This window comes from Fragaria vesca, linkage group LG2 (genome assembly GCF_000184155.1).
Source record: "Fragaria vesca subsp. vesca linkage group LG2, FraVesHawaii_1.0, whole genome shotgun sequence".
NCBI lineage: Eukaryota > Viridiplantae > Streptophyta > Magnoliopsida > Rosales > Rosaceae > Fragaria > Fragaria vesca.
This window is the reverse complement of record NC_020492.1, coordinates 4,564,716-4,586,704: the sequence shown is the minus strand read 5'-3', so window position 1 is coordinate 4,586,704 and position 21,989 is coordinate 4,564,716. Positions and strand designations below refer to the sequence as shown.

Here is a 21,989-nt window from a genome sequence, read left to right as displayed (position 1 = left end):
GAGAGAGAGAGAGATGGTTAAGCTATAAGTTGAACCCGGGGAGGCTCCCTCTTCGTAGGGTATAATAGTTAAGGTTTCGTTGGTAGTTTTGCATGGTTCAATTCTAAAATTTTTGTTCTTATGACATTTCTACCTTATAAAGTGAAGCTACTCTTTTTTGACATTTTTGACAGTTCCACATCTTTGACATTTTTGATGTTTTATGCATTAAAGGAGTGGCATAAAGGAGTGAAAGCTACTCTTTCTCTCCTCTAACTCAGAACTCAAAAGCTCCCAATTTGACACTTACCCATTGATTTTATATGCAATTGTTTTGGCAGAGCTGAATCAGAAGTTGTGCAAGAGATTGTACGATACATTTTCAACAAACTAACTTATCAAACAATCTCAAGTCGTCCCTGCACGGAGTTAGTTGGCATAGATTCTCGAGTAAACGAACTCCTTGATTACTTGGATATGCATAACATGAATGGAGTATGTACCGTAGGCGTTTTGGGTATGGGGGGCATCGGTAAGACAACTATTGCCCAAGAAGTTTGTGACAGGATATACGGTCAGTTTGAGGCTTACAGCTTTGTTCCAAAAGTAAGAGAAGTATCTGGAAAAGAAGGGCTCGTTCATTTACAGAAGCAACTTATTTCCGACATCTTGATGGAATCTAATGTGAATATACAAAGTATTAAAAGGGGAATCGACATAATGAGCCAGAGATTTTGCACTAGGAGAGTTCTTATCATTCTTGATGACGTGGATGACTTGGAACAATTGAAAGCTCTGTGCGGTCATGGTTGGTTTGGCTCAGGGAGTAAAGTCATAATAACATCAAGGGATAGACAACTGCTGCTTACATATGGGATAAGAGAGGACCGTATATATAGTGTTAGGCTATTGAGTGATGTGGAAGCCCTTCAGCTGTTTAGTTGGAAATCCTTCAAGAAATATAAGGTCAAAGAAGATTTTATCCAGCTATCAAAGAAGGTTGTGGAATATGCTCATGGGCTTCCATTAGCTATTGAACTTCTGGGTTCCTTGCTCTTTGGTAAAGACATAAAAGTATGGACAAGTGCATTGGATAGACTAAAAGCAGGAAATCCTACCAAAAAAATTGTTAATGTGTATAAAATAAGTTTTGATGCCTTGGAAGACACAGAAAAGGAAGTATTTCTGGACATTGCATGTTTCTTTAAAGGAGAAGACAAAGATCGTGTAATAAGAATACTAGAAAGTAAGTCTGGCTACAGCCCAGACATAGATATAGAAGTTCTCATGGATAAATCTATAGTAAATCTCCTTGGAAGAAAAGTGGAGTTACATGATAGGATACAAGAACTGGGCTGGGACATTGTTCGTCGACAAAAGCCGTACAAAGGTAGTAGGTTGTGGCTTCTCAAGGATATCATTCATTTGCTCAAACATAACGAGGTAAGAGATCAGATTGATGTGAAGGAAAATTCTACATTTCCCTATTTTCCATTGTTTTTTTCATGTCAGCTAGCTACACTCGTACATCATGGTATATAACTATATATATATATTGTATATGTTTGTTAATATTCGTTATATCTTTCTTCGTCTCTATTAGGGCACGACTGCAATGGAAGCTATATTACTCGATTCGCCACAACCAGAGAATGTTCGCTTCAATGTTGATCCTTTCTCGAAGATGTCCAAGCTAAGATTGCTCAAAATTAAAAATGTTCACCTTTTTGGAGAGGTTAAATGTCTCTCTAATGAGTTGCAACTTCTCGAGTGGCATGTCTGTCCATTACGTTCTTTGCCGTCAGACTTCCAGTCTGATAAGCTTGTTGAACTTAGACTGCAGTCTAGCTCTATCAGAGTGCTATGGAAGGGGAATAAAGTAAGATTATATTTGTATACATGCATGTCTGGGTCTATATAAAATTGATATCAAACTACATATCTATAATAAATGTATTCCACATGCATCTTTCTTTGAAATTAGTTATGGGGTTATGAATTTGAAATTATATGGAAGCTGATAGAGTTGCTCTAAGTTGTAAACCAGTTTCATTTATAAAAAAAAAAAAAAAAAAAATTAAAACCAGTTAGACAATTGATTACCATTTTGACGTTATTTTCATCCTGAATACAGTGTCCCCCTTTCTCGTTTAGGATAGTTAAAAGCATGCAGCTGCATTATTGTGCAAATAAAATACCAGCTCAGTGATCTTATAATTAACAGAAACGGAAACAGAAAATTAAAACTTGATGCTTTCAGAGTAGCTATTTGATTACACTGTGTAGTGGCCTTAAAAGACTGGTTAATTAGGTTTATATATATTCTGAAGCTATCTTGTACTAACCAGTATGCAATATTGTATTTCATCTTATTTCAGCAGTGGAGAATGCTAAAGTTCATTGATATGAGTTATTCCCAATACTTGATGAAGACCCCAGATTTCAGTGAAGTTCCAAATCTTGAGACGTTGATACTTGAAGGCTGTATAAGATTGGTTGAGGTTCACACATCCGTTGGAGTCCTTGAAAAACTTAGTTTATGGAATATGGGAGATTGCAAATCTGTTAAGAGCCTTCCACCATTCCTTCGGTTGGAGTCCCTTACAACTTTAAAGCTCTCCGCCTGCTCGAAGCTGAAGAAGTTTCCTAAAATCGAAGGATGTATGCAACGCTTGTCGGAGCTTCATCTAGATGGGACTGCCATAGAGGAATTACCTCAGTCGATTGATCGTCTGACTGGTCTTACTCTTTTGAATTTAGAAGACTGCAAAAATCTTTTTCTTATTCCTAGTACCATTCGATCCTTGAAATCTCTGAAACGTCTAATTCTTACAGGTTGCTCAGAACTTAGTGACATATCTGACGATCTGAGTTGTGTAGAATGTCTGGAGGAGCTTGATATCAGTGGAACTGCTATAAGAGATTTCACGGGCATCGAAGGAATGAAGAATCTGAAGTCCCTATCTCTAAGAGGGTCTAGAAACTCAACCCCAAAATCATGGCATTCGGCGGTCTTGGGTTGTTTGGGGATGGTTAAAAGCAGCGATGCTCCCTTGAGATTGTCACTGCCTACGTCCTTCTCAGGTTTATGTTCTTTGACAGAGCTAAACATAAATGATTGTAATCTGATGGATGGAGTGATACCCAATGATCTTGGCAATCTAGTCTTATTGAAGAGATTAAATCTGAGTGGTAATAACTTTGTTCATTTACCGGAAAGCATCTCTCAGCTCTCCAAGCTTGAATCTCTCTACCTGAGAAACTGTAGCAAGCTGCAATTACTGCCTAAGAACCTTCCATTGAGTCTTCGAGATGTGAATGCAGAAGATTGTCAGTCACTGACAGATTATCCAGATCAATTCAAAGTATGGACTTCCACTGTTTCAGGAATGACTACTATTAGTTCCATCATTTCATCCAAACATCAAACATATTCTGCTACTGGTCAGGCCGGGAAAATCTCACACACATGGATTGCATCTACTATCCCGGGACGTAGCATCTTCAGTTGTTGCACATCATCAGATAACCATCAACAACGGAAGCTAGTTGAGGATTTGTCGTTGCCAAATCAAGTGCTTCAGAAACAACTTGAGGTACTCTAGCTCTACATCTCTATATTTCCTATCTCGATCATGCATGCATGCGTAAAATTCGACAAAATAACAGCCTGACCATCTGTTCTTCTTTTGTTTTGTTACAGCTACTCGATTATAAGTCAAGCCCCATTAGTTCTGGTTGTCATGGAGATGAAATTCCCGAGTGGTTCAGCAATGTAGATTCAAACAGTTACATAGGACAACGCATACCTCCAGGACTGGAAGATGAGGAACAGTGGATGGGGGTTTCTGTTGTCATCTTAGTCAAGGGACATCCTCCTGTCTCGGAGATTGAACCGGAAACTTCTAACTATTTCTATAAATGCATAGTCGGAACTGAAGATTTTCAACTGAGTCCGATTCTCCTTGACTGGGACAAATATCTTGGCTCACTTCCATTCAGTTCTCATTTTCTTTTCTTTTTCTACGTACCTCGCCTCTACTTCTCCTCCAAGAATTTAAATCAATCACGTTTAATGTGCGCCTTCTTTTGGACCAATAACCCACGCATGGAGGTCCAGAAATGTGGGATTCGCCTACTATTTGAGCAAGGGATTCCAGAATTCATCCAAACATACATGCCACCTGCTTTTGGTCAAGACCGCAAACATAAGGTCATCTGCGAATTCCCTGCGTCTTCAGAAAGCGAAAATGTTGATGAAACTTCAATTGATTCTGGATGGTTAAGTCTACAAATTGGTGGCAATCTTAGATGGTAAAACACTTTACCATTCTTTCTTTTTTGTTTTGTTGTTGTTGTTTTTTTTTTTTTTCTAGAATAACCACTCGGCCATTCTTAGAATTATTATAAACATTTATATATGTATATATAATATGTACCAGGAACCTACTGCAGCTGCTAAAATTGTTAAAAGGAAAACTAGATATGCACTCTGACATAGCCAAGGAGCCAAACTATGGAGTCCGCAAAAGGATGCTCAAAGAGACCAATTTAAGCAACTATGAGAGATAAATGCATCTTAATCCTATGTAATAAATTAAAAAACTGAAATAATTAAACTCCTTGAATTCAATTGTTCAATGACTACTAGAAATATATTGTACAAACTAACTCATTAATTTGACAGTTCTCTTGGTATATTCCATAATCTGATTGCAGGGAGAAACTAATTCCAACTTGTACAGAAGAAATTCAGTTGAGACGGAACATTGAGTCGGTTCTTTTAAGATATCTCCAGGTATCTCTCTCTATATATAATTATATAAATATATTGGTAATAACTTTTCAACAAATCACAGTAGTTGTAAATCACTAAAATAAAACTGCAGTGGCTTGATGAGGGATAAAACATATACAATGTATGGCTTAATTGACAAAATATGGAAAAAACACTTAAGAACATGCAGTTCTTTTCAAAACAATATAGAAAAATGTTTTATTACCAGTTTCCCACATCACATCAACACCTTAATTTGCATTCCCCAGGAACTAAAGCAGAGTGCTCAAAATTATGATTTTCTTACAAGGGGATGCCCGGCGTGGTTCAACCCTGAAGTTGGGGAGCAAGTATTAATCCAGTTGCTGCCTAATCAGAATCTCCACAAGAATAAGAAATGGATGGGACTTGCTCTATGCGCATCATTCGTAGTGGACAAGCATACAGTACAAAACGATTATCAAGTTTCTTGTAGACTCCAAAGGGCCAGATCTCATTCTGTGGGATTTAACATGTCGCTGGACTGTAGAACCGTCATGATGCCTGGCACGCATCAACTTTTGGTTCTTTATATTCCACGGGCAGTGATTCCTGAACTGTTCATTCAAACACCATCAGAAGAAATCTGCACTGTCTATACAACCCATAGCCCTGGTGTAACGGTTGAACTCTGTGGGCTTCGTGTTTTGTACCCGCAAGATTTACGACAGTTTGTTCAGACAATCATGCATTGCATATTCCGCAGCTCAGGTGCGCCCCCTGAGGTCGTTTATAATAAATTGATCAAAGATTGGTTAAGTTTGATAAGATTGCCAAGTCATCAAGTCCACGCTTCACGCGAAGGTGATTCCAGTAAGCAAGAGGGAAAAAAACTTCAGTCGATCCCCCAGAGCTATAGTAATCAGGTCTCTCTGTCTCTCTCTCTCTCTCTCTCTCTCACACACACACATTATACATTAATATGATACCTAGCTTGAGTTGAACTACGTTTCTTTGTATAGAGATAAAATATATAGAAATGATAGATAGTATATACTTACTCAATATCAAGGCTTTCGATGCGCATAATTGATCCTTGTTGTTGCACTCATTCAGTCATTCTCACTCTATACTTTTTAACTGTATCTGCAGGACTGGTCTACAAGTCACTTCGCTTATACGTTCCCCGGAATCGGAATTCCCGAATGGTTCATGACTGTAGGCAAAAGCGACACTGCTCAAATCCAACTGAGTCCAAGTTTGTTTTACGAGGGTAGTTGGATGGGAGTTGCTGTGTGTGCTTCTCTATCCATCCACGAACATCCAAACGCAGTCTTCTCTATTCATGACATTTTCTGTTTTCTGGAGTCTAATATTACCAACAGCGGTGTTGTCCGTTTTAGGTTCCCTACAGACAATGAAATGTGGTCGCATGCATGCGATTTTGTCTGCTTCGTCTACTTACCGCGTGTACTATTTCCTGAATCCTGGAATCAGAGCGATAATCTGAATGCTACTGTTGGGTCCAGCAGCACAGGCTTAGGAGTACAGAATTGTGCCATTCGTCTAGTATTTAAGGGGGATTTGAATGATGTTGCAGAAATGTTGTCCCTCTGCAACTTACGTGCACATTGCCCTCACTGTGAAGAAGCTAGCAAAAGAACTTAGTCAAAAGAGGGTAGAACCATAGAAGAAAGAAGCTTGCTTTCCTACAGTAAGCATATACATGCCCTCTCAGTTTCCAATTTTTTGGATGCATTCCATACTGGGCACGGAATGGCTCATCTAAAGGGGTGGAGGGATCATGCATTCATGCATGGAAGCAAAGTGGAGTGCATCCCCCTCATACTTTTACTTTCTTTAAAATTTTGTTTTTAGTGAATAAAATTGTGACAAAGTGTGCTACCACATCTGACAGGGACTTGATTTGGACAAAACTCGTTTACTTTTATCACAAAGGATATCAATTCATTGAAATGGAAGTTGATTCAAAGAGTGACAACAATGTTACAACTCAGCCAGGCGCATCCTGGTTTATGAGTAGACGTGCATGATTTTGGGGCAGCAAGCTCTGAACAACCTTGTATATCCATGAATCCTATACTCGCATTAAAAGTACATGATTCAGAGAAGTTAAAGCCTCATACTTCCTTCACCATTACCATATTTCTCGAGGAACGATCAAGGAATAGGCATAAGTTAGTAACAGTCCAAATTGGTCGACATGAAAGGGTTTAACTAATGGAGTACTAGGAAAAAATTCTATTAACATATATGAACTAAGAAAAACTACACACATTACACAAACATGCATTCAAAATAAAATTGAAATTTGTTTAGTCCTTGTGGTATGAAGTCGACATCTGTTTAGTTTTTGTGGTTTTATTTTAATTTAAATAGTCCTTAAAGTCACAATTTTTCATCCAAATAGTTCATATGATTTTATTTTAATCTGAGTAGTCTTTAAAGTCATGATTTTTCATCCAAATAGTCATTCTGACAATTTTCTCCGTTAAAGACCATAAGGACTATTTCGATGAAAAATCATGACTTTAAGGACTATTCAGATTAAAATAAAACCATGATGACTATTTGGATGAAAAATCGTGACTTTAATGACTATTCAAGGACTAAACAGATGTCGATTTTAAACCACAATGACTATACAATATTTTACCCTTGAAAATATATTCAGGCTTTTCCTTCAGCTCTTGCAAATGTAACTGCAACACAAGCATCAACAAAATCCTCTTCTATAAAATCTGTGGAAAAAATTTGCAACTTATCTGCAATGCCTCGAGAGAAGCACTGAGTTATAAACAACCTAGCAAATTCATGGATTCTTCCTGTCACAGGTCTCACACAAACAATTGGCTTATCAGGCTTTGGTGTCACTGTGTTCTCCACCCTGTAAAAAAACTTCCTCGAGGAAACTGGTGGCTGCTCACTTAAATACTTGAGGTTGCTTTCGAATTTGGTTGATGGCAAATCCGTGTTAATCCAGTCATCCTTCAAATGACCTGAATTCCACAGAGGGCTCCCACTCTTGGGTTGAGGTGAATTCCTTGGCTTCCACACGCATATTATTCTCTTTGGCAACACTTCTGATAGAGTCTTGTTGAACACATTGTCATTTTGGTGGATCAGAAATTGTCCAAGGTGATCCATCAAATATTTGTCAAATTCAGGAGGGTCATCATGTCCATTCTCGGTTCGGACTTCAAGGATTATGATCTCTGAATGTGTTTCAGACAAGAACTTCTTGATATCTTTGATCACAACATCAATGCTGTACGTGACAAGTATCCCATGACAGACTTGTCGATCCTTCTGAACTCTGGTGCCTAGCACAAGTTGGTGATAGACAGATAGAGATTTGCATTGTGCAAAAGGCCTTGTAACCAAAGGAATTCCAATCCTGTCTGTTGCAGAGTCATGAGTTCCGGGCCAACAAATCCTGTTTATCTTAAGCTTCTCAGGGTGTAGGTCATCCATCCAGTTTTTTCTATCTGCAGGCTTAAATGTACAAGCTGGAAAGTCTTCGCCGCAACATTCATGAAGATCATATAACGTTCTCTTCTCTGTTGTGAGTGCCTTACGTCTTTCTACTTGTCTAGAAACCCCGGATCCCATTCTAAGTAAGAAAGAAGAAGAAGAAGAGGAAGAGCCAGTTCTAATGCTCCTCCTCTTCTTGTCTTCCTCCTTGGCTGTGCAGAGAACAATTTGTCCCACCCAAAAAGAACCCAAAAAAAAAAAAAGTAGCAGAAATCTTCTTTTGTGAAAAATCATCAAACTATGTATGATTGAGTTATTGGTAGAGTCATAATAGAGATTTCTCTTTTGATCCACTTGTACAGATGAATTCTTTTCCGTTGATTGCTCCACTTGTGTGGCTATCCAAAGCTAAAGTATCCAGAAAATGATTCTATATTTAGGAGGTGGAGATAGGTATTATAAGTTTTTAACATCTCTGAATCCATTTGGCCTGGTTCAATCACCCCAAAAGCTCAGAACTAGATGATGAAAATCTTAAACTTTGATCACTAGCCACATCTGATGAACGGACTTCGAAGTTGGAACACAGATTTGGAGGTAAGAATTGAAATCTACTTTGTAATGTTCAATTTGGTTCATGGAATGGGAAGTAATTTACTTTCGAAAAGGATATGAAGGATTCCAATTTCCTCCATGGGGCATCTCCCCCCGCTACACAAGTCTCTTCTTCCCGAGCTTGCAGTTACCAAACATGCAGTGAAAGTGAGTTCTTTTTCATTCCTAAGCCTATAATCTGCGAAACAAACCTAAAACGTTACATTCATACGAAACCTAAGGCCGACACGTTTGATCACCATTCACTAAAATGAATCGTCTCCCAACTCATCCCATATTATATGAGCTAAAGTTCATGATTGCCACTCAATTCATTTTGTTTGGTTAGCAATTTAGGACCAAAAAGCCGGTGGTAGGTTTGGATCTATATGAAACAACATTGTCAAACTCTGGTTAGTGGTTACAGGTGTGCAAAAAAGCTTAGACAAAAACAAACAGCTGAAATGGACTGGTCTGAGATGATAATAAATTCTTGGATTACCAGGCTTCCTGTCTTCATGAGCATAGTAGGTGACAAGGTGTCTATTTCTTTTCCATTATGATCAATGAAACTCACTCATTAGCTTTCATGAATGGAGTTTTTTATTTGATTACTTCTGAGTAATTCATACTTGTTCAATAGCTTCAAGATCAAGCTTGTATAACTTGTAAACTTTATACACATAATCATTACCTCAAGCAACCAATGGTAATAACTGAATAATTAGAATCCTAAACAAAAGCATAGAAAATCCAAAACCCATAATCATTGATGGATCATGTAAGGATCATAATCTCTGTATCAAATCTGTGAAGCACCAACATGAACAACCCAGAAAAATTCCAACATACTATGACACAATACAAAGAAAGTACAAGGTACACGTATTTCATATTTCATTATGTACAAACTACTAGCTAGCTACACCTAGTTATCTAGACAACAAAGAGCTTAAAGATCACAACTTCTTGGTTTAAGGCATAGAAGAGATAACAGAGTACTCTGACCTTGAAACAGAGTAGTTATATAAGCCAGCTATCTCGGAAAATGGACTGAAACTGCAGCAGAACCAGCAAGAGCACAATGACAGCAGCAACTCCCCACGGTGAGCTCCCCTCCGACGGAAGGTTGTGGGTTCTACGACGTCGTTCCCACGGAGACATGGAAAAGAGCCAATCCGGCTCCATAGATGAGAGCCACTTAACAATGAGAAGTAAGGCTATTGGTGTGACCAGAAGGACCCAGTTGAACTGTGACTCGGCTTCTTCCACTGCTGATTCGTAGGAGGAGTACCACGAGAAGCCGAGAAAGAGTGAGATGAGTGCAAGGATTATGAGAACTGGGTAGGGTAGAGGGTTTAGGGAGAAGCCTTCTAAGAGTGAGGAGGTTTGGTTTCTTCTTCCATAGGCCATGGATGAGATGATGGTTTGGTCTTGATTGTGAAGAGAGAAGAGGTATGAAGTATGAAGTAGTTATATCTGGTTGTTCTTATCAACTCGTTTGTGGGGTTTCATAAGTTAATTGCAAACGTATGAAGTATACAGATCACATGAACAAGGTATGACCAAGGCCACTTCTCAACTTAATGCTCATGGCTCTATGACAAAGCCGATATTTATAATTAGCTACTATCTTCATGGATAAGTCATGACATTCACTATCGAGATTAATTGCTTAGTTGAAATTATTGATGAATTTGATATTATTTTGATGGCTGGTTTGATTCTGTTAATTTTATCAATAATACTCATTTTAAAAAAAATATATATGTAAACAAAAATCGTTTGCTCAGCCGATATATAAAACAAATAAACAGTTGATCATGAGACTGTTAAATTTCACTAGAACGGTTTATTTGTTGCTTAGCCGTTAGCCGTTGACACTATCTAATGGTACAGTCCAATGGATGATAAAATGTTTTAGTAATTTAAATCAAAGTTGTGTTTAGAAGATGCATGTACTCGAGTCTCACTGCTCTAGCAAATGACGCATACATTTGTTATGGAAAGATATTGAAGCAAGAGATCTCTTTTAAGTAATGATCCAACTAAAATAAAAGTTTTATTATGTGTCAAGGTCATTTGTATTAAGGGTCTTATCTAAGTGCATTTACAATGAGAGTTACCTAACTCATTTGTATAGGTATGTTTTTGTTATATGTCTAAGTTTTCGGACAATATTCTTTTTAAGTTATGGATAAATCAATAAAATTATCTATTTTTCAAAAAAGTAAAAGATTTTTAAGCTTTTGTCCTGTGATAAAATAAAATTTTCGTCCTCTGCACGCTGTCCACTTAATACTTGGGAATGCATCTGTGGTGCCACTCCTAAAGTCTGCATGGACCATAGAGTATCACATTAGCCTAAACAAAGTCGGTGGTACCTAAAGTCCCATACTGTCATGAGTGTCATCCACTCAAGGTCAAGTAATAATGACAAATCCCAATCCATCTCTTATACATGAAATTTAGAACTCAATGCAAAAACAATGTGTTATGGACAATAATTGACATGATATGGAGGGGCAGATGAACACCCCTTCCGTAGCTAGATGACCACCATAAATGGTTGAAACTTGAAACTCAGAAATCTGCTACTGTTTGTTCATCCCATACTTCCTCTGCAGTGAAGTAAATAAACTACGGAACACAGTCTGGAAGAACTTGGCTAAGATAATCTTGTTTGCATACATTCCACAGTAAATTCTAATAATTTGACTATGAAATTTAGAATTCTCACATGTTCATTCAATATAATCGGTGAGCAAACGATCTCTAATTCGTTGTTTGTTTGAAAAAATAACCCTTCAAAAGTGACCTAAAATATGAGTGGTCGAATTATGATGCTTAACTAAAAAAATTGATAAGTTTGGGTTGGAAGTTCTCTGCAGGATTTAGATCTCTTTAAGTTCAAGATGTTGCTTTAACTCATTTCATGGAGCTGCACTAGCACCTAGATTTCATTCTGAATCTCTTGGGACACACAGACCAGGAAAGTTGGTATTTGTTTGGCTTCTGCTATACAACTATTTTACCAACTAAAGCCAGAAAAGAAAGAAATATAAGATCCTCAAGTGGAACCCTTGTAGTGAGGAAGAGCACAGGAGGAGTTCTTATTTGAGATAGAGCTAGTGTTAGATCCTTTCTAATACAACATAATGAAACACACAACTTTTACAATCATTTTGTCATGTTACAACAATCAGATTACCCAGATATGCCGTCTCTTGCACAAACACAATTCAACCCGGTACATACATATAGCATAAACAAACCAATAAGCACATCAACCTTCTTTAGCTTAACTGTGTATTAGACAAACCAGCTCTTATGAGTTTTGGTGAATACAGCAGGACATGATCGCTTCAGAAGTAGCGACACTTGCAAGCATGACTGCACTTGCAGTATGGTGGCCTGACTGGCCTCACACAGGGCCTGTTAGTTTCCATCGATGACAACCAATGCACGACGGCTAGCAACAGCAATGGTGCGGCTATGAGACCCAAATTGATCTGGAATTTGGGGGCTTCGACCTCAAAAGAAGCGATCAAAGTTGACAAGAGAAGAAGTACAACAGTTACTGCCAAGAAGACCAGAACTGGGTATGAAGAAGGGGCTTCTGTTCTACAACAATGATGACCCATCAAGATTCAATGACCCTTCTTTCTCAATGAGAATTCTTATTTCAGAAGAAAAAGATTATTTTCTACATCCAAGTCTACTCTAGACCGCACAAGTATTTATGTTTGGTTGTTTTGGAGTTATAGAATTTGGTGGTTGCTCTCAATCAATCGTTATCATACCAGCCTAATGATACCATTGGAATATCATCAGTTCATCACTAAACGATCCAAATGACATAGGGCCGGCTGGAGAGGGTAGTGGGTGGACAAGGCATTTTACATAAAAATCCAAAGTCGGTTCGAGGTCATTTTCAGCAACTCACAGTTAAAGGGTTAGGATCTTACACATTAGTTAGTTCTTGCAGTCTAGCTGTATCAATGGTTCAGATTTAGTGCGACAGCATACCACAATAAGACACTGAAAGTTACATACCTCATCATACTATGATACCAAATAAAATGGAAAACAATATGAAGTTGCACTTTATCAGCAATGTTGATTCCTGTATACACTCATAAGGTCATCTCTTAGGTAGCTTACCTACAACATGACTTCTGGTTACCAATTTAGTGATAACAAACAGGTTTGTTATTTTCATGTCAAAATCGTTAGCCTAATGTATGAGAAAGATATAGCTACAAAATGATTATCACATAGGTAAGATGTTACCCTACTTGTAACATGGTACAAGAGTTGCATCAGCAGAATCAAATAGTGATGCTGGTGTATCCTACCACAGTAATAGCTTCACTTAGACTTTTCCCTGGTACTGGAAATTGAGTTCGTAATCGTGCTTCAAGGTTGCTAAAGTGTTTCTGCAAGGACCCTCTACACAAACAAGAACAACATGAGAAAATCAAAACTTCCTTCCAATCACATGTTTTATCAAGTCAAAATGTTTACCTCCAAATGAGGTATGAAGACGTTGAAGATCATCTGGTGAGCAAACATCTATGAGAGCATATACACCTGGTCTTAGAGCTTCATCTATTTCCCTGCAAAGCCATAGGATAGTTCAGACTACATATAAAGGGCACTTCAAAAAAAAAAAAATAAATAAATAAAAAAACTGAAAATACTGATTTTTCGAGATTGTAATAGGTGTGTTTGTGCATACTTATTTCCAAGTGATATGATCCTATGACTGATGCAGAATAACATCAAATGAATAAAATACTTTATTTGGGTTAATCTTAGGAACATTAAAAATTAGCATGATATCTCGATTGTTGGTTATCTCTCATTGATTATATTCTTGTTGTCCCCGGTCTCTCTCCTCATTGTTTATCCTTTTTAAACCCTAATCTTCCTTTCTCTTCTAAACCTGTTTCTAAATTCTCAAATCTACCATTCGGTTCCACATCACACATTCCATAGAAATTAGAAAGAGGGATGGCAACATTTCATTCTCAAGTTTCTGGAGAAGTTGAGGGAGGAGATTGGGAAAAAGAATACGTGATATGAACATAGGCCTACACCAACCTCGTCCCTTCTCCACCCATTAAAGGCCAGCATTAATTAACTTACAATAAGGCACCATTATCATCTATAAGTTATAGACTATGACTAATTAACTGCTATGCCTTTTATGTTCAATGGAAAACAACAAATATATTTCGAGGTAGCAAAAATTACCTTTTGATGCCTGTTTTGCGGGGGCCATATCCTGAATAAACCCATATGTAATAAGCTAAGAAGTGGTAACAGTGTGGACCAAAGACCTCTTTTTGTTGTCTTAGCTGCAAAACAGATAAGATAAAACCAGGTGATGAAGTTATTTTCTGTTGGTATTCAGTGACGTTAAATTCAAAACTTAATAGAAAAAAACTACAATCTAAACTAGAATGATACTATCAGTGAGCACCTACCTCTTCATAAATCCTTCTGAGTGAACATGCACATTTGACTCCTTCTTCTACTTCCCATGAAAACAAGCCTTCCTTGGCTACCACAACAGCATCCAATGTCTCCAAACAATAAAGAAGAACATGAACAGAAGCTTGAAGTAAAGCAACATACCCCTCGCATTCACTGGAAATTACAAAAGAATTACTGCAATTTTTTAGCCATGTACTTGATGAGCACTGTAGGAGTAATATAGACCATTCCAAACGTCTTTGACAATCGATTTTCAAAGGACGAATACCAAAAGTTTAAAGTTTTTATGCATGGTATACTTCTTCCCACCTGATCTTTATGTTTTCAGTTTTGCTCTAAGCTTAGTAGTCTATGCTTCACAAGTCTTTATCTATGAACTTTTTAATTCTAAATGAATATATATACCTTTTGTGATGCTTCACAACATTATGCAATAATCGGCAGCAAGCAGAATATAGGCCGGTTGAGTATTGCCTATCTACACCAGAGACGTGTATACTTGCTGCTGGGTTACAGAGTTGGTTATTTGTACTTGTAGAGGAATCATTTGGAACACGACATTTGGATTGTTTCAAGAGATGGAAATCTTGAAAAAGTGCTGAAGGTATACGTAACGAGTGTGCTACATGCCAGAGATTCATTTTGTATATTGCATGCTTGCCTGAAATTCTTGCCAGAACATCAACACACATAAGAATGACTGTTCCTGGATCTGGCTCTTTACTCGGAGTGGATCTCTCATAGAATATTAGTGGACTCTGCAGATGCAGAATAACATTGAACATGCAGGCAATCAACCTCTGAATGCATTTTTTAACCACACTCAAATTGTGTCCTGAAACACACAAAAAAGGTCAGAATGTGCCCAAAGAACTTCAATGATATACACTTGAATCCATACAATAGCTGAAGGGAATTATGATACGTGTACACTTTACTTCCCATGTACACTTCTGTATGGCTAGAGCACAAATCATGGGATAAGTAGCTAAAAGAGGTTCATCTATGAAGCATTTTTAGACATTCCATTCATCAATGCAGTAGCTTAACATATGCATAGCTACAATTAATGTAGTAGAACCATTTCATATGCTCTACAAATGTGTGATATAATATTACCTGAAACAAATTCCAGAACCAAATCCAAGCAATCAATGCCAGCTGCAACAATATAAGATACATTTCCTCCATCGTCACTAACAGCACATATGTCATACCTCACTGTGCACCCCTCCTGCACACCAACTAAAGCTCTTTCGATAGCTTTAACTGCAGATTGTAGATGCAACTCTGTTGATTTCTTTATGAACACTGCGAATGATGACCTCAACCTAGCTTTGCAATCATCCAGTAAGTATTCACAGCCAGAAAGAGTTGATGCTTCAGAAAATCCCATAGGAGAAAGGTGTGTATTTGTGCTTGTTTCATGAGATGCAAGAGTTGCTCTTTTCCCTTGTAAAGTTATGCATTTCCCTAGAGCCCATAACTGTAGCTGAACCATCTTGGCAAACAGATCTTTGGATAAGGTAGGCTTAGTCAAAGGAAAATGATTCCCTAATTCTTCCAGATACTTCAGAACACCATCTAAACACACAAAATAATAGAAGTGTGGAACCTGACTTGCGTCCACTGATTCCAATAACACCACTTGCATAATGCCAGCAAACTTATGCACCAAGCTTGACGACATGGGAGCACTCTTAATATGCAAATTTAGCCTCAAAACAGCAGAAGAGGCAATCAACAACTGCCTGAGTAAAAATGCTGCATTGGGGAAATCACCTTTTAGCATGCTTTTCAACAGAGGCTTATTTAGAGATTGCAGTTCAAATGAATCAACAGCACTGAGAACACTAACAACACTATTTGCATCTTTCAAGCGCGGTCTTCTTCTATGAACACTACCAATTACAGAGTCATCACAGATGTCGGATGATGCTGAGCATGCGACTGCAACTGCAGATTCATCCTGCAGTCCACCACATGCCATATCAGTGACCGAATTATTGTCTTCTGGCGAAATCTTCTCTGCACCCAACAAATCTAAATTGTAGCCTGACTTCTGAGGATTATAAGTGTCACATATAGTTGTGGGCTGCTGATTATCGTCAAGAATAAACATTTGTAATAGAAGACTAGAAATTTCTGCAAAGGCGTTTATACAGAGGTCGAGTTCGGAGACTGGTTCAGGTTTCCACCTTGACAACTTAGCCTTCTCATCACTATTTTTCCCATCTGTGTCGATCACACTGCATGCAAGTCCCCATAAAAACCCACTAAAACAGGAAATTATGGAAGCAAATTTGTTCAAATTTAGAGCATCAACAGCAACTCCCTCTTTACAAATGCCACCCTTCACATTTACAAGTAAGATCTGCATCTGTTCCTTCAAAATCTTAGCAGCAATGTTCACACTTTTCCAGGATTTAATATTATTGGACGAATATGGACTTCTCTGTTCACGGGAACATTCAGAATTCAGCTCAGCAACCTCAAGGAAACGAATAGCATGATTAGTTTCATATTTAGTTAATGTCAGAAACACATAAAACGTGTGATCCATTAACGCCAAGATCATATCATGAACGTGATGATAAATATCTTTTGAGAATGACTCTTGAAGCCCAGCAACCATGTGCACTGACTTGTAAAGCCATAAAACAGGAAATAAATCCTCAAAGAGCACTCGAGTGTCTGAGGTCTGACTGGCTATTGTCTCCTCACAAGCAATAATTACACATCTCAAGGCCTTCCGACAAGACACAAACAATCTGAAGAGCTCATAATAATAAGTTGAGTATGAAGCATTCTGATAATCTAATAAGCCGCCAACAGCAATCCTGAAAAACACAGAACTGGTTCTATTAATAAATGTCTTGATTGAATGGATACTAATATTTTGCTTCTACAAAGAATTTCAATTAAAGTTGAAAGAAAAACACAATATTTCTTTACATGAGATATGAATTCTTGAGAATGCTAGGGTAAAAGGTTAACTTACTATTATCTTCACCCATGAAGTATACAGGTTTGAATTAGAAAGTGTATCAAGAATTTTCATGCACTTTTCCTAACAAATTGAGTCAAAAAACAGTCTAACCAAATTCCTCTTTTTTGCATACATTTTATCGAACTATGTGCAAACAATGAAACAAAAACATAAACAGAAACAGAAAAAAATATAACTGAACTGGACAACCATTTGAATCTTAGCACCCGACTTAGTTAATTGAATTCATTTTATTAACTATCCCGAATTGGGAACGACAATTACTCGGCAAAGATTTCTTTAATTCTTTTAAACAACAGAACTGTATTGATTGTTAAACCATACATCAAACCATAAAACCTCATACCTTTCAAGGTTGAGAATAGATGTCACATAACGTGAGAATGATCTCGTGTTCAAATGACCTTTTGGCATACAACTCAGAAGATTAAGCAAACTCTGACAAGCTGTAAATTTCATCATGTTAGATGGTTGGGAGTTTTCTCCCTTGCAACTTGAGGCTGAGGAACAATCAAATACTTTGAGTTTGTTGCAGGAAATAGCCAGTGATGAGTTCTCTAAATCACTTAAGACGTCCGGCCAATTAGGTGATGATTTGAATTTAACATTTCTGGATGGGAAGTCACTGATGAATGGTAATGTAGATTTCTCCAGTGCACGGCAGAACAGCTTTGCAAAATACCTGCGGACAAACTATCACAAGAGATAAAATCAATGCCCAGATTGAGATCAACAGTAAACGGAAATTGTAAACCAGAAACATGCAAATATAGGATTGTGTGTGTGCATGTACATCACGTGAGGTTTAAGAGGAAGCACTGTTTGATCTTTGAAAAGATGCTTACTCTTTGCTCATACAGACTGGAATCAATAAAGCAGTGTGATGAGATTTGATGCAATGCCACATTCTTCAGCCTGTCAGCTTCATGGTTCTTAAGCTCTATAACCTCCCCAGTATTGTTTCTTACATAGGGAAGGGAAGTATGGATTAAAACAGAAAGGAATCTCTTCAAATCCTTCTCAGAGGCATGAGGACACCATGCATGAATATTTTGGCAAACAACCCACCAAACTGCAGTTGGCAATGATTTCTTGTTCACAGAGCAAATACTGAAATCCCATTCATCACTTTCATAGAGAACCATCTTATTATTAGTCGTATCAGCGGAAGTAAAGATTCGCTGTTGATCTTCAGACACTAATGAGAGGTGCCCCATCATAAAACCAGTAAGTCCTGCTGCCTCTTGCCTCAAAGAAGAGATCTCCGCAAGTTGCGCCAGATTATCACCATTTTCAACCAAATATTCAAAAGACTTTATATGACTATTCAAATCCACAAGCCTTTCACAAGCCATAGCATGCATTACATAAGTTAAAGGACAAGAATAAGCTGCACTGTCCTTACAAAAGATGCTTGAAATAGATCGAATAACAACAAGAAGAGAAGCTGAAGGTTGTACAATCCAAGAGAAAAATCCCTCATTCATCCAATCAGACATTTCCATCCAATCCCTGCCAGAGAATGAGGAGAACAAATCTCCCATTTCTGCAGACATTTTTCTTGATAAATCTGGAGGCATAAGGATTGATGCTTGCCTATATAAGCATCGGCAGGAACTATACAGTCGAAAGAAGAATAGAACTACCCAATAAGTGGAGACTCCAAATATCAGATATTTCTTTTTGTTTCTAGCGACCACATTGTCAGAATCTTTCACCACGACAGAACATAGGAATTTGTTTATAGCATCCTCCTGCTGTGGTCCAACCAGCTTGCTCATGCAAGGGGAAATCACTCTAATCAGTTCCTTTATAGAAGCGCTAAGAAGGTTAGAGTTTCCAGCTGTGACAATCAATGACTCTAGCACTAGTGTATACATTTCTGACAACCCTCTCCCGAAAAGTTCAGCTTCCAGATTATAACTGTGCAAGCTACTTAGATGGCAATCAGCAAATTCATTTTCATCAGCCTCCAAACAACTAGCTTTCATCCACTCTAAAGATTCTAATATATCCAATGTTAACTGCTGAATACACTGACTGGCTTGTCCTTCTGGTATGGACTTCATTGCTTTGTGGATTGCAATTTTGAGGTGGTGAGCACATGATATCATTTCCACAGATTTTGCATATGCTTCACCATGAAAAGGAATGACAAATCTACCATAGTTCAGATCACCATCGATATTATGTAAATTAATAACCCTCATTGCTTTACACAATGCAAAGATAGCAGTATCCACCTGCAATGGTGCAATAGGAGTACCAATGGGATTACAATCACAATCACAAGTACATTAGAAGTTTAAAACTTCAAAAGAACAAAACAAATTATCAGTAAAAAGGGAAAATGATTTATCAAAGAGCATTCTACTAACCTGACGAAGTTGACTATAGAGCATAATTAATTGGCATCCAATATCTATTATCTTGGAGAATAATGAGCATCTATCCGGAGAATCCACCAAAGAAAACCCAATGGCCAAGTATGAGAGCATCATTAACCACAAGCTTAGCAGATCATTCTCTAGAACATCATATTCAATCTCCAAAAGATAGCCTACAGCAGAAAGTACCTCATTTGCTATTAGAGTAAAACTATCTGAGTGTGTAACTGACAACTGAATCAAATCAGAGGACAATGACATGACGATATTATAAGCCTTCTTCAAAAATTTAAGACAAGCTCCCTCAGAGGCATCCTCTGTTCTCAGATAAATCTTTTCATGCATAAAGACCAAAAGTACACTATTGATGGCTTTAAGTGTGCAACGAACATCCAACAATTCAGGGCCCACTTTCAGCTTAGTTTCAAGAAAGCCATTGATCTCAAGCAAATGAGGCTCCATAATCAGTACAAAAAAATAGTAAAGGGACCTTCGTGTTTCCAGATTGAAACTAGTTGAGTGATAGTTTGTTTCAATAATACGACTCTCAGAAGACATCATAGATGTTTGACCCAATGAACTATCTTCTATATGCCTTGAACCTTCACTTTTCCCCATCATTTTGCCACTTGCAGTCAGCGCTGAATCCGTCTTTAGCTTTTTAACTTGATCTATAAGCAGTTGAAACAAGACTCCTATGCTTTCTACTGCAAATGCATTCTTTGCAGCTAAAATTCCTTCCACTTTATCAAATAAATGTCTATGATAGCTCTCGTTCATTGTTTTGGAATCTTTTGACTTCTCATATTTGGATGTGGCGTATTTTTCAGTACTGCATAAGCTCAAAAACCCATCAATATGGAGTGGGTGATATAGCCCATGAGATAATACATCTTCAACAAGCTTCAGTAAGTTTCTCGTCCAACCAGGATTACTTCCACCAATCTGAAGAGGCAAGAGACCGTAGAGATGCAAGAGAGGCTCAAGAAGCTTCTCACTAAAATCATGAAATCCATTTTTCCGAGCTCCGTGAGCCCTTAAAAACCTGGCAAATGGCTCAAGCACCAAGCACAAGAATCGGGAAACAAATACACCCTCATCATGACTAACAGGAGCTTCACTGTAAAATTTGTGTCCAAGGTCAAGAACTGAACTTACAGTTGAAATCCACATGTCCAAATTTTCATTTGAGAAGCCTTCTTGGGATGAAAATACCATAGAAATACAATCAAGCACAGTAGTGTACAACTGTAACCCTTCACCAATGGCAAAAAAATCTCTTGGAGATGAAGATGTTGGGTTCATTAAGGACAGTGCACTCCTTGCAATCCAACATATAGAGCGTAAAAGGTTCCGTGAGAAACTTAAGGAAACATTTAATTTCAGAGACTCCTCCAGACAGAATTTAAAAATCTCCCAGCATCTTAAATCCAAAAACGTATCAATAGCTTCAGCTTGATGCTTGTCTCCACCACTCTGAACCTTCTTCCCTTCAGAAATCAACAACGACTGGATCCACTCACTGCCAAACATTACTAAACGTGACATGTTCACTGCTTGATCATCCTCATCACTGCTCCGTCCTTCTTCCTTTACTCTCGACATCAGAAAATCATACGCTAGTTCCACCTTCCTGCATTAACATCCCTCATTCATCAAAACCAAACATTAACCCTCCTTTTGATCACTAACAAGTCAATGCAGACAACACGTAGCTTAAAGTCCTGGTCTTCACACACATGCACACCAATACATAACAACCCTAGTCCAATACAAACCCAAGAGCTTAAATCAAATTCAACCCACTTGTTGGCTTAAACTGAGCCATATAAGTTCAATAGTTCAACAAGATTCTAACTTTCATCGAATTTATTGTCAAGATCAAAACTTTCATCATACCCAATTTTATATAAAGCTAGAACTAAAGCTCCGTGTATCAAACAGACTTAAACAAATCAAAGCATCAACAAAAACTACAAAATGGGGATGAAGAAGAGTGTACTAACTTGTTAAGATCAAGGTCTTTGTTCTGGATTGACAGAATTAACTCCAGGTTCCTCCATGGACCACCTTGGTTGGGTTTTTCAGCTCCTTCAACTTCAAAGTTTTGGTCTTGTTGTTGATTTTCGTTGTTCTCTGGTGAATTGGTGCGGTTTGTTTTGGTGGGTCTTTCAGATTCTTCGTATGGTCCGGTCTGCTTTCTCTTCTTGTTCTTCTTTTTCTTATGGGTTTGTCTCTGTTGAGGGTTAGCTTCAGAATCGGCCAT

The 21,989-nt window shown here is 37.9% G+C and overlaps 4 protein-coding genes across 4 annotated transcripts in view; 1 reads left to right on the top strand and 3 right to left on the bottom strand.

The window, feature by feature from the left end:
- The window catches only part of LOC101299832 (TMV resistance protein N-like), a 7,855-nt gene extending 1,351 nt beyond the window's left edge, over positions 1-6,504 (top strand). The window contains exons 2-8 of the mRNA XM_004292107.1: positions 321-1,422; positions 1,583-1,858; positions 2,358-3,575; positions 3,683-4,293; positions 4,699-4,777; positions 5,026-5,661; positions 5,888-6,504. Of these exons, the coding sequence (XP_004292155.1) occupies positions 321-1,422; positions 1,583-1,858; positions 2,358-3,575; positions 3,683-4,293; positions 4,699-4,777; positions 5,026-5,661; positions 5,888-6,403 (4,438 nt within the window). The 3' untranslated portion in view covers positions 6,404-6,504. The remainder of the gene's footprint in view (positions 1-320; positions 1,423-1,582; positions 1,859-2,357; positions 3,576-3,682; positions 4,294-4,698; positions 4,778-5,025; positions 5,662-5,887) is intronic.
- A 922-nt stretch (positions 6,505-7,426) lies between these two features.
- LOC101302312 (PI-PLC X-box domain-containing protein DDB_G0293730-like) lies at positions 7,427-8,368 on the bottom strand. The gene has a single exon (XM_004289788.1). It carries the CDS (start codon positions 8,366-8,368, stop codon positions 7,427-7,429), a length of 942 nt encoding a protein of 313 aa, XP_004289836.1.
- Positions 8,369-9,558: 1,190 nt separating this feature from the next.
- LOC101302021 lies at positions 9,559-10,416 on the bottom strand. Its single transcript, XM_004289787.1, has one exon. The coding sequence runs from the start codon at positions 10,235-10,237 to the stop codon at positions 9,848-9,850; it is 390 nt and encodes a 129-aa protein (XP_004289835.1). The 5' UTR covers positions 10,238-10,416; the 3' UTR covers positions 9,559-9,847.
- Positions 10,417-12,909: 2,493 nt separating this feature from the next.
- LOC101299549 lies at positions 12,910-21,989 on the bottom strand. The gene is made up of 10 exons (XM_004292106.1): positions 21,730-21,989; positions 19,715-21,356; positions 18,182-19,579; positions 17,683-18,029; positions 15,446-17,166; positions 14,732-15,161; positions 14,317-14,479; positions 14,084-14,187; positions 13,352-13,443; positions 12,910-13,276 (listed from the first exon to the last, which is right to left on the bottom strand). The coding sequence occupies exons 1-10, from the start codon at positions 21,987-21,989 to the stop codon at positions 13,200-13,202; spliced, it is 6,234 nt and encodes a 2,077-aa protein (XP_004292154.1). The 3' UTR covers positions 12,910-13,199.

What these genes read in the sequence shown, in the direction of transcription:
- LOC101302021 (XM_004289787.1), bottom strand. Translation starts at nt 10,237, where the DNA reads ATGGCCTATGGAAGAAGAAACCAAACCTCCTCACTCTTAGAAGGCTTC.
- LOC101302312 (XM_004289788.1), bottom strand. Translation starts at nt 8,368, where the DNA reads ATGGGATCCGGGGTTTCTAGACAAGTAGAAAGACGTAAGGCACTCACA.
- LOC101299549 (XM_004292106.1), bottom strand. Translation starts at nt 21,989, where the DNA reads ATGGCCGATTCTGAAGCTAACCCTCAACAGAGACAAACCCATAAGAAA. An exon ending in TCTATAGTCAACTTCGTCAG is followed by an intron (nt 19,580 to 19,714) that starts GTTAGTAGAATG and finishes GCACCATTGCAG; the next exon opens with GTGGATACTGCTATCTTTGC. An exon ending in CCAGTCTGTATGAGCAAAGA is followed by an intron (nt 18,030 to 18,181) that starts GTAAGCATCTTT and finishes CTCTTGTGATAG; the next exon opens with TTTGTCCGCAGGTATTTTGC.